General features: G+C 31.6%; 1 protein-coding gene across 10 annotated transcripts in view; it reads left to right on the forward strand.

The window, feature by feature from the left end:
• The window catches only part of nAChRalpha4 (nicotinic acetylcholine receptor alpha4), a 355,672-nt gene that overhangs the window by 285,714 nt on the left and 56,273 nt on the right, over nt 1–13,685 (forward strand). For all 10 annotated transcript variants that reach the window (XM_087412309.1, XM_087412306.1, XM_087412305.1 and 7 more), the window contains one exon: nt 9,606–9,742. In XM_087412309.1, coding sequence (XP_087268435.1) covers nt 9,606–9,742 — 137 coding nt within the window. The remainder of the gene's footprint in view (nt 1–9,605; nt 9,743–13,685) is intronic.

The following is a 13,685-nucleotide window of genomic DNA, read 5'->3' on the forward strand; positions in this document are numbered from 1 at the left end:
TATTCTCGGTCTGAAGCATTCGCACGCACGCTGTAATGCTGTCCATGCCGACGAATGCTGCCTCAATAGCGGTCCTTAATGATGCACATTGGGATGCCGAGACTATTTGTGACCCTTTCAACTACTCTCCATACGTAGTAGTCCAAGGGATTTGAAACTGGGCTGTTGAGAAATCAGAATGGAAGCAGAGGCAAGCAACTTGTCTCAGAGCCAATCTCAGAGAGCATCTGTCATATCTTTAATGTGTATGATTTGTATCGAAGGTTCTCATTGGCAATTCGACGCATTGTTGACTCGCTTACACCAACAATCAATGTTAATTTTCGCAACGATTGCCCTAGGTCATCCGAAATCATCGCTTGAGCCCTTTCAATGAATGCAGAGGTCCTCGCTGTACATTCTTTCGAGTGACTCTTCTTCGCTGGCATACTGAAATCTTCGTTGGACTGTTCTAAAGCCGTATATTTTGCCAATGTCATAAACGGTTGATCTTGAGTATCCAAAGAACCGAATTATTTTCGTTGGTCCGCAGATGATCCCGTTCGATGATCGCGGCTCTTCGATTATATTCCACACTTGGTTTCAATATAGTGGCCATTTTGAGAATATGACTGTTTACTAGAAGCATCAGGTTTTCTCAGATGCCAACAACCTCTGGCGAAGGCACAATATAGCGGAAAATTTTAATTGAAATTTGTCCAGATTTTGATAACATCTGTATATATATGTATATATATATATATATATATATATATATATATATATATATATAATATATATATATACTTATTATAAATATAGGACATAAATAAAAAATTATGTATAAAGATTATGCGTTTCGCGGGTTTCCTCCGTGTCCAGATCCATTCTTGGAATGCCAACGTTTCGTGAACCTTGCAGTCCACTTCATCAGGGCGAGGAGCAGTCTGATACTGAATCGTTCCTCCGTTCCTTTTATATTATGCTACTTATTAGAGTAGTATGAAGAAAGAAGAAAATTGTGGGTGGAGGGTGGGGGGGTAAGGGAAATTGGTCTTCGATAACCGGGAGAATGATTTTCCATATTTTATTTACGTTGTAGCCATTATTTCTATTTAGATTTTTAGGGTGTTTTTGTATCTCTATGACTTCTCTATACTTTCTTGGAAAGTATTATATGATGTAATGTTGGTTATTGTAATCGTTTTGTCAAACAGTATTTGATGTCTTGTTTCGAAGTTGTGTTCTGATAATGCTGACTGCGTGACATGTTTTAGCCTGATATCACGTTGGTGTTCTTTTATCCGTAGGTTGATCATTCTCCCGGTTTCTTCAATGTATACTTATCCGCAGGAACAAAGTATATTGTATATTCTTGCGTATGGAGCTGAATGGAGGGCTTTAATCTTTAGGATTTCTTAAAATTTACCTTTTTGAGTGGTTTGAAGATAATTGTGTTTGTTTAATATCCTGCCAATCTGATCTATTCCTTTGACATATGGGAGAATGGATAAGATCCTTTCGTCTGGTTGTGAGTCAGAGACCGTTGTCTTGTTTGCATGTTTATTGATTATTTTGATTATGTCTTTATTGTCGTGTCTGTTTTTCTGTAAGACTAGTTTTAGGTAGTTGAGTTCTGTCTGTGGATGTTCTTTGTCAGAGATGGTGAAAGCTCTATGTACAAGTGAGTTGATTGCAGACTGTTTTTGTACTGGAGGGATGGTGCGATTCAGCATGTAGGCATCTATCTGTGTGTGTTGGTTTTCTGTATACTTGATAGTTTAAAGTACCATCAGCTTTCTTAGAGACAAAAACATCTAGGAAGAGGAGTTTTCCGTTTTTCTGTATGTCTATAGTGAAGTAAATATTTGGATGTTGATTGTTGAGGAAAATAAGGAATTAAAGAGTTCGGCTCTGTCGTGTTTCCATATCACGAATGTATCGTCTACATAACGAAACCAAACTTTTGGTTTTTTGAGGGCCTCTTTCTGAAAATGCTTCATGAAGATGTTGTCAATTATAGAAGAAATAGGAGAGCCCATTATCGCTCCTGAAGTTTGTTCATAAAATTGGTTGTTATAGAAACAGTAAGTAGTTGTTAAGCAATGTTCTATCAGCGGAATGAGGTTGGACGGGACTTCATGTGAGACCTTTATTATATTTAATATGTCTTTTACTGGGACTTGTGAAAATGGATTCTACGAAATTTACAAACAGGTCTGTGGGACGTAGACGGATTTTTTGTACGAATCTTTTGTACGAAGTCCGTTGAGTTGATTATATGTGATTCAGATTTTCCAGTGAGGGGTTGTAGTTTTTGTGTTAGGAAGCGGGATAAGTTGTATGTTGGGGAGTGTTGCGTTTACAATCGATCTGAGGGAGATGTTTGGTTTGTGTACTTTTGGTAGTCTGTATAGTCTTGGTGAGAGAGAATTTGTAAATTTTGTTGATTTGGTTTTACTAGGAATGTTGCTTTTTTCCACTAGAATCTTGGTGCGATTGTATTAGTTGAATCTCAAGCTTTTGTCGGCTGTACGATGATGTCTGTGTCTCTGTTCAGGTCTTGGAAGGCCAATCGCTCTTGTCTAGTAATGTTTGATGGAGATGATTTGGCATTGGGAGAGATATTGGTTGCCAGTCTGCGAATATTATCTGCTTGTTCTGATGGGAGTCGGTAGATGGTTGACTCTATTAATAATAATAGATAATAATCTCTTTAATTAATAGATAATAATCTCTTTCTTTGAAGGTGCCACTGCGAAGTTAGAGTTTTTTTGATAAGCGTAGATATAGTGTCTTGACACAGGTCTTTGTTGGATAAGTTTTTGACGTTCAGTAAAGAAGGTTGTGGATTTTTGTGAGGGACAAGGTTTATATATTTCTGTTTCTGTCTTTCAGGGGATTGTGTGTGGGTCTTCATGGCTTGTTTGTATGTAATACGATCTAAAGTTTGCCAGATATCATGCCACAACGTAGCGGATAGGGACAGGTTGAGTTTAAAGATTTTATGGGAGATCTAGGTTATTTGTGACTTAGTGATGTGGATGCGTTCTTTGATAAGAATAAAGCTGGTTTTATGAAGGATGTTTTTGGATTTGTGTTTCCTAAGTGGTCCTTAGTTGTAAGAACTTTGGGATGATGTTATTATATCCCTACGTTTTAGGAATGCCAAGTTTGATAGTTCTTGACTAGGAAAGATCTAAGTTTGCTGGAAGTGTTCACTTTAACAAGGATACTCTTCCCGCAGAGATATTTGATAATATTCTTGAGGCTTCCACGGGTGGTTATATAAAGATTATGCATTTCGCTCCGTGTTCAGATCCATTTTTGGAATGCTAACGTTTCGTGAATTTTGCAGTTCATTTTATCAGAGCGAAGAACAGCCTAATATCGAGTTGTTCCTCCGTGCCGTTCCTTTTATATTATGCTATTTTTGAAGTGATGGGAGGAAAGAAGAGAATTGTGGCGGAAGGGAGAGGGAGAAGTGAAGAAAATTGATTGGTCTTCAATAACCGGGAGAATGATTTTTCATATTTTATTTATGTTGTAGCCATTATCTCTATTTAGATTATTAGAGTGTTTTTGTATCTCTATAACTTCTCTATACTTTCTTTGAAAATATGATGTAATGCTAGTGTGGTTGTTTTGTCAAACATTTAATGTCCTGTTTCAAAGTTGTGTTCTGATAATGCTGACTGCATGGCGTGTTTTAGCCTGACACGTTGATGTTCTTTTATTTGTAGGTTGACCATTCTCCCGGTTTCTCCAATGTATACTTGCCCGCAAAAACAAAGTATTTTGTATACTCCTGCAGAGTTAAATAGAGGTCTTTGATCTTTAGATTTGTCCTATCTTTTTGGATGGTTTGAAGATAGTTCGAATATCTTGCCGATCTGTTGTTCCTTTGACATATGGCAAAATTGATAGGATCCTTTTATCTGGTCAGAGACCGTTGTCTTGTTTGCACGTTTATTGATTATTTTGGTTATGTCCTTTTTCTGTAAGGCTAGTTTTAGGTAGTTGAATTCTGTCTGATGTTCTTCCCCCCATTACTCCAACAAGTAATATAAAAGGAACGGCCCGGAGAAACAGCTCAGTATCACGCTGCTCCTCGCCCTGATGAAGTGGACTACAAGGTTCACGGAACGTTGACATTCCAAGAATGGATCTAGATACGGAGGAAACCCGCGAAACCCGCATAATTTTTATATGGAAAGCACCCGCGGAAGCCTCAAGAATATTAAAAAATTAAGCAGTTAATGTTTAACTTATATATAGTCACAATTATATATTTTTGAATAATTATATTAATTATGTACTTATGAAAACTAGTACTCTCAAAATGTTTCCATAAATTTTATTTTGTCCGTTTATTTATAATCGTTTTATACATATAAAGTTTCATTTATGTCTTGACATAACTGCGACAAAAGATAGATTATCAAGAAGTCCGTGGATCCACCTACGTGCGCGCGTGCGCGGTGCGGATCGATGCGCACAATCTCGAGTGCTGTATGAAGATGTTACTCGAAAGTTATTATCACATTTGACTGATGTGATATGAGGCGGATGTAACGAATGGGGAAAATGGATGACGGATACTGCGAGATATTATTATGTTACATAGAGAGGGAGGAAGGGGAAGGGAAAGAGAGAGAGAGAGAGAGAGAGAGAGAGAGAGAGACAGAGAGAGAGAGAGAGAGAGAGAGAGAGAGAGAGAGAGAGAGACAGAGAGAGATTAGAGGGTCCCATGTACAATATAATCATATTTACCTTATACATTCCGCATGTTCTCATACACGTTCAACGTGATTCGACGGTTTGCGCTCATGGATGAGCCAATTTCACTGCGAACCGACGTTCTATCTAATCACGTTAATCACGCAAACAATCGCTCGAGAATAAGTAAGCCAACAGTAAGCTAACGAGTTTCTATTTGGAGTCGTGAAAGAAGCTTTTTCTTCAAGTACCAACATTTCTGACTTTTACTTCTCACGTGGTTTACGAAATAGGATTCTCATAATAAAATCCAAAATCGAAGCATTACTCGAGAAATTACTTTAAGTAATGGAATTATTTTTCAAAAAACTTTCAAAACTTTGAAAACTTTGAAAACAATTTCAAAATTGTTAATCACGGAATTTCTTGTTAATTATAAATAAGATTAATAATAATAATAATTAAATTATAAAATAATAATAATAATAATAATAATAATAATAGTAATAATAATAATAATAATAGTAATAATAATAATAATATTTTTATCCTTTAATTTAATTAGGTATATTAATGATGAAACACGATAATCACAGGGGTAAATAACAAAAATTCCAAATAAAATACTTGTTTTATTCAATTTTATTTTACCAACGTAAATGGCATTATTTTCTGATACGAATTATGAGCGATCTTTAATCATTGACGGTACACAGAAGTGTTCCTACACTTCCGGTATTACACGCACATTATACAAGACCAAGCTAAGCTGATCGAACACGACATATCGCGTTAACTGTGCGTCAACGTGCATTCGCGAATCTTGTTTAACTGCTATGTATATACCAGCGAACAGACCGTGCTGTGACAAGACACAAGCTACAAGGCAGTATTAGTTCACATCTCTACTGTTACGTGGCTTAAAACAACAAGCTCACAGAACATCTAAATTATTCCTTTATCAGACCATACAGCAGAATGTTTTGAGTATTCTATGATTAGCTTGTTATTTTCTATATAAATTTACTTGTAATTTTATGTGTGTGTATAAAATTTAGAAGATTAAAAACTGTTTTTAAGACTTTTGAGACAAATGATTAGAACTATGAATAATAAGATAAAAAGTCTCTTGGAAGCGAGAATATAAAATTGACGAGGAATAAATAATAGAATATTTTACGAAATAGAATATGAAACAAATTTAATTTTGCAATTTATAATAATTATTGAATCATGCAAAAATAATTCGGAAATGTTTGCTCAAACATTTGACAGAAACAATAGCACCAAGATACGCGATTGCCAGAGGAAGAGTGGGCGACAATAATTAAAGGCGCGGTCGGATGGAAAGTAACCGGGTGCACTATCGATCCGAATGCATCGATGAAAGCCGCCAGGGCGAACGACAGAGCAGCAACCCGATAGACGCTATCGCGCTCCAGTGGTCGATCCTTTAAATTAATCGCTATGAAACGCCATTGCAACGGTGAAACCGCAGTAAAACTGAAGCTCGCCTCGCTCGCTAGCGTTGTGTTCAATTCGCAATAAGAGCTACCGACTTGGTACCGATAAGAGCTACCGATAATCGCGTGTTATACATTCGTGGTCGCTGGAAAATGTAAACTGGTTTTTATTACTCAGCTAGTGCGGCAAATTTTGACGTAATCAAAATGAAAACGAGCTGAAAAGGAAAACGAGCTGAAAAAGAACAACAAAGTTTTATATTCAAGTCAATATCATCTAATATAATTGTAATGATTAGAAACAGTTTTTAACTTGATTACTGTACTGTTGATTGCACTGGTATATCACAATATATTTATTGATCAGAAATTAAAGGTTAAATATTCGTTAAAAAAAATATACAAGCGAATTGTTTTATACGAATATAAGTGCCAAAAATAACTGCAAATTATTATATATATATGACTTATAATAAACATAACTGTAAATTATACGAATAATAAAATAGATGTTATATACGTACTTTAAATTTTGATAAAAAGTAAAATAAAAAAATTAAATAAATAAGAGAGTGTCATTCTATATATTTTTAATGATAATAGATACGATAATTAAAAATCGCAAATGATGATTAAAAGAAATATATCAATTTGTAAAATTTTTGAAAAAGAGATATGAATACTATTTGGCCACTGACGCAACTTTGATGGATAGTTTCATGTAACGACAGGTCGAACTGTAAATTAATCATTGCGAAACGCCGCAAAACGCTATTGAAAAGCCATGTGTATCCAATTAAAAAAAGAAATATAGACTGATAACCACATATATGTTTGCAAATATCTTTCGTCGGAAATTATTTATCGGAAATTATCTCACGGGATTTTGTACGAAACGATTCTATAAATATTATTGACAGATGAAATGATCTCCAGTTTTATGAAAAATCGCAGGACGGAATCAAACAACGTACTACGTACGATATTAAATCGATTTCATTCTAAAACTTTTTCCTCCGCAAATACCGATGCAGAGACGAAAACTTTAATTAAACCCATAACTGAGTCGAGTTCAATCGTAATTTTTATATTCTAATTTAAATCGTTAAAATATATGTCTTTTTTTATATCATGATATGCGAATTTTCCAGATATTAGATATAAAACCAAAAAATCAATCATACAAAATGTCAGCAAATTTTTGGATTTATTTCACTTTTCATCATCTGAAATCTCACGTCGATTTTATTCAATCAAATTTTTATTTTGAAAAAGTTACGTCATCACAGTTTCAGCAAATTCGCGTAAAGAATATCACTTTTTATTTGTTTTTCGAAACTAAAATATAACGTAACATGCTCAATTCTCCGGATTTGCAATAAACGTAGTTAAATTCAAATCTTTTAAAACGATTTCTCAATTTCTTTTAAATACCAAGTTTACATTAACAATATTACAAAATTAACTTATCAGAGATGTTTTTACATTATATATCTAAGCACTTTGGAGTATTTATTATATCATATAGATATTATAACTAATAATATCTACATAATAATTACAGGATATTTAAAAAATGTAACATATAAATTCTTAATTAATATTTTCTCGTATTAACTTTTGTATTAAATATTTTTAAACATTTAGCATTTAAATAGGAAATTTCTTTATTTCTTATTTTTTATTACTGTGCTTTCTTTAAAAATTCGTTTAATATAGAAAAATTACTACAGTTCAAATGTATATGACTTTTCAACTTCATACAAGTTGTACTTCAACCTATATAATGCCCGACATAAAAGGATACGATAAAACCTAAATGGAGAGATCCCCTCCTTCCCTCCGTTTCCTACAAAAAGACTTTTTCTTCCTTTTTTTGAAGTAATCGTTAACCCAGTTAACTTCTGCTTCTGTAACGTGCCTGATAAATCCTTCACCCAAAATTTTTGATGTTTCTTATTTAGTTACGCTATGTTTAATTTTGCTATATAATGCAATATTTGCTCATGAAATATTCGCATTATGAATAACTTTTTATTCAAAAAATCACTAACTGTATTATAATTTCTTTAATAGTAATTATAATTGAACACAAAATTGTATTTAGCATTATAAAATATAAAAGAATGTTGATACGAATATGAACAATATATTTTTATAGCATTACGTATAGTTAAATTACCTGTTTAATTTATGATATTACATATATGATATTTATGCGTTTTTAATATGTATTTGGTACCGATCAAAAATAAATATATATGAATTAAACATATAAGTTTAACTTAAAATGTGATAATTTTTATTTAATTTACACTACACTAATTTTTTTTAATTGTTACATTTTATTTCTTAATCGAAAAAAATAGTATTTCTTAATATCGCTGTATATTATGTTACACTTTTATTATTAGGTGTTGGAATTAATTCGTAGCGTTTTACAAGTGATGGGAAGTACTTTCATTAATGTATTTTTTAATGCTCATGTGAAATAAATAACATTCTTTCATTAAAAAACGCTACGAATTAATTCCAACACCTAATAGATAAATTGTTTAGTATTGCAATAGTATTACAACAGTAGATAAAACATTTCATTTTATTTTGCTCCTGCTTATCCCATTATACTTTTTCATTTTTATTTTCATCATACTTGGCAATGGTACTACTGCTTCCAGACGTGACTGTACGTGCCTGATGCTCTTCGTTTACAAGTTTTATTAAAACGAATGGATCACGGACACATATAAATTCTGTCAGTGAACAATTTTCATCTCACGGGGCCAACCTGTTTATCCTTCTGACTCTTGCTTCGTACATTCTTTACGCGCGAATCATAAATACGAATTTTCCGCTCGAACTATCCGCAGCTCTTTACCTGGCTTCTTCGAATAGGTTCAAATTTGTTGCTTGTCAAAGGACATATTTTGAAAGAAAGGCAACACGTATTTTTGGACTATGATTACTTATTTCTTGAAAACTCTATATATTTTCTCTTAAAATAATGTGACAGAAATAGTATATAATAATTTTCTTATTTTTGTATTTTTATATCCGGTCTAATGTTTGATAAAACATAATGAATTATAAGATAATCATAATTAATTCCTTTAATATAATATTCTATTATTATAATATTATATATATATATATATAAACCGAGAAATTAATTATCAAATCAGATAGGAAAATAAATAACATTACACATTATAAGAAAATTCATTCATTTGATTTATAACAAACTATACAAATCTATAAAATTATAAATCATAATTGTACATTAAGTAAAGTAATTTACTGAAGAAAACAAAATATATGCTCTAGATATTTTGTAAGTTTCTCTTTTATTATAATAAACACAATTTTGAAAAAAACAAACTTTTAATATATTTCACTCTATTCCCTACGTAATAAAACTTGCTTTACAAATGCTTTCAATTTCAGGTAACGCTTTCCATCTCGATTCTCATCAGCCTGCACGTGTTCTTTCTACTGGTCGTTGAGATCATTCCACCGACTTCGCTAGTTGTGCCACTGCTTGGAAAGTACCTGATATTTGCCATGATACTCGTCTCGATAAGGTAAATATTTCAACTTTACACGAAAGCAAAAGACGAAGAACTTTACAGCAGAAAATTACGTTCGCGCTACCTTTGTCAATTTGGTGCAGCCGAGGAGAGAAAATGCGTTTCTGATTGTGACAAACTAGATGTAATACAGAAACAATTTTCAGTAATTTCCGTATAATATCGTAGGAAACGTTTTCTGCATTGTTCCATTTTGCTCGCATTATCACATTTTCTTGTCGTGTTAGTGCGCTATCATCGTTATCGATTAACGCTTCAGCGGCGATTTATCAGTTCGTGTTTACGACAGCAACGATTTCGTAGCAATTAATATAGCCTCATGAAGGATCGTAAAGGGGCTATACAATGACACTTGTATTGGCCAGCGAGAAACGAAAAATGACGATGAGAGTTAGAACCGCGCTCGTTTGTGTTTGCTTTGAAACGATGATTCTGATAACAAGTAGAAGCAATTTTTACAATTGTTTTACAATATTTTTACAATTGTTCTACAATATTTTTTCTCTCTCATGCTAAATAATTAATACCATACACATAATACTATACACATAATACTATACACGCGCGCGCGCGCGCGTGTGTGTGTGTGTGTGTGTGTGTGTGTGTGTGTGTGTGTGTGTATAAATCGATGATCATTCAATATAGGAATGCAGATATCCAGAAAGTATCCGGCATCCGGTATTATCCGGCACTTTTTTACTGTCCGGATAGCCGAATATCATTAGTATCCGGAAATATGTCCGGTTGAAATTTGATATCATTAAATTGTTGATTTTTTCTTATAAATTCTAGAAATAAATATGCATATTTAAGATGCTATATCTTATACATTGTTGCAAAATTAGGCAATCTTTTTCTTTGTATAGGCCCTTTTTTTTAGAAGAATCGGATTTTCTCGAAATCCGATCGAATATCCGGAAAATGTTTGATCCGATTCGAAAAAATTGTTTTCTCGAATATCTAATCGGATACCGGATATCTGTTATTACATTCTGTTCGGATATCCGATATCCGGTATCCGATAATTTTACGATCCAGTTTTTTGCATCCCTAATTTAATGTAAAGATATGAATTGCGATTAAAGAGATTTAACAGTAAAGCAATAAAAATGCGATTTGAAATATGTTAAATGCTGTTGTTAATGATGTAATTAAATTTATAGTCATTTTGATTAAATCTACAATTTTATTAATTTCATATTAATTTTTTTACATCTAATTGTAAGTACATCCATATTTCTACAGAAATTTTTGATAAAATAATTTTGGATTCATTTTCATATATTTCTTTTTATTTCTTACAGGAAAATTTACAAATTAGATTGTTTGTTTCTCTCTCTTGTATCTTTATCTTTACGTATTTTTCTGAGTCACAATTTTCTTTACCGTAGTCTTCCATTTCATCGCCGTTTTATTTTTATTTTTTCTCCATCACGCGTGCGATGCATCTGCGTGTTCAATAGGGATATCTAGGGATCTCGAATTATTTGGAAATGGGCGACATAACAAATAGCAAGCACTCTCAATTTACTTTTCGACCTCGAAGTCGAGATCACGTGGATTCCTAATGACAAAAACATGATATTTATTAATGTAATTTCATTAAGAAATATTTTTAAAAAGTGAGAATTTTCTTCTATTGGATAAAACTGAGTAAAAGAAAGTTAAACGGAATGAAAAGAATAAAAAGAGATATTTCTAAAAATTCCTAAAGCACTTATTATTATATTGGAAAGATGTATCGTGTTTCTGTTGAAAAATTCATCTGGAATTAGTCATATTTAATGCATAATACGGTTTAATTTAATCCATTTTTAAAATAATACTCTTATATTAATTCTTAAATAGAATAATTAAATTATGTCAACCATTTAAATTTATTATATAATAATAATAAAAATAATTATAATGTTGCCTTGTATAACACGGGATTTTAACTTTAACTGTCAGAAAAATAGTGGTCCTTGAGGAACACAGAGCAAATTTTTTTTATTTTTCTGAATTATACAAATATCTGCAAAATTCTTATCAAAGCTTTAATAACAAATTTTATACTATTATAGAAATTGGATTGTAATTTATTGATTTTTTTTACAGATTTAAATTGAAATAAGAATATTGAAAAAACGTTTTATCAATCAAACATTCATAACTTATGTGAATAAATGGAACAAATCCTTTTAAAGTATATGTATTATATAATACTTGAGGGTATGTACTTTGAAAAAAATAGTACATATAATATGTATGATGTTGGTTTAAAAAAGTTGAATTTTTTGCACTCAGAAATGAAGATTTTAATGAGTAAAAAATCATGTTTTTTCAAGAAAAAAATAATAAAATAACTTCTACAGCGGCATAATTATTAAATTCTATTCATTTTAGCCCTTATAGTACAAGACACAATTTGATGCCTCATCCATCCAAACATAGGTTACTAGAATTCGTCAGTTTTTTTCCTATTCAGAATGGTTACAAAAATCTCTAAAAATTCACCAACATATTTTCAATCTTCTAAAATAAATATTGAAACTTTATTTTGAAAATAGTAAAATGCAGTATAATGTATAATTACCGAAAGACTCAAAGAAACTTGCACGAACAGGAATCGCTTGGTTACCAGTAACTCGACCTTATACGATAAAGGTTAATCAAAATGAATACAAATATACTAAAATAAAAATATATTTCAAAGTTTATATGATAATATGTACGATATTCCTCGCTCCAGGTTTATCACATAATGCACAGTAGTTAATATTCCCATCTTCGTTAATTAATATTTAAATAATAAATAATTTATTTTAAAATTTTCTTTTTATCAAACTAATTTAATCATTATTTTAGATGCTTAAGTCTATACAACAAGGTGCAAAATATACAATAACAGTTCTTTTATTAAAACCGATTAAAAATACATTGAATATTCAACACAAACTACTCCGCAGAAATAATTTTTTACTTTTGACGAAACTGTGTCTGTGTGTCGATTAACCTTGATATTGTTTTAATAACATACGACCGTATGTACACAAGACCGTTGCGCACTGTATTGTTTGCGAGTCTGCAGGCAACAGTGCGTGTCGTAGCAAACACGCATTACGCATCAAAACACGATCGCGTGGAATACGAGGAACCGAAGCAACTATTCCTTAGGAATAATTAACTGAACTATCAATCAATTAATATCCTTAATAACTGTAAATTTTATGACTATTTTTATCGAAGCAAATATTTTACACGATTTATTTATTTTATTTATGAATTAAAGCTATAAAGAAAAGGAATTACAAGATATTATTTTAATATACGCGCGCGCGCGCGAGGGATAATAAATTTTTCAAACCACACTTAAATTCGAATGTATTTTGCGTTGAATTTTCATTTTCATTAATTTACACGTGATTTATTTGTTTTGGGAGTACAATATACAAGAATTGTAAGATATATGTATATATATTGAACAAATCATCAAAGTTTCGTTTCTTATACATTTTTCTTTTCTGCATTATCTTTGCGATTGCGTTTTGATGAAATTCTGTAATATGAGATACTAAAGTGTGCGTCGCGTGCAACTAATATTGGAAATGGTATACGAATGCAATGAATGAATCTAAGAAGAAACGAAGGCTTGAGAGTTTCAAAGTAATCTCCACTACACATTGTGTTGGTGATATTGTATTATCTTTTATTAATACAATACATTTTTGTGAAAACTATGCCAATCAAATAACAAGTAATAATAATAATAATATATTATATAATTATGTACTAAACATTAATTTAAAACATGTATAAAATAGAATATATTCGCCAAATATTTATTTTATAAATACGATATTTTATAGAAAGCCAGACTAGTTTGCGTATAGCTTTTATTATAACATATAAGATCATTAAATTTTTACAATTATTATTTGCACAGCAGATAACATAA

Source organism: Acromyrmex echinatior, chromosome 13, assembly GCF_024713525.1.
Source record: "Acromyrmex echinatior isolate Ae372 chromosome 13, ASM2471352v2, whole genome shotgun sequence".
Taxonomy (NCBI): Eukaryota; Metazoa; Arthropoda; class Insecta; order Hymenoptera; family Formicidae; genus Acromyrmex; species Acromyrmex echinatior.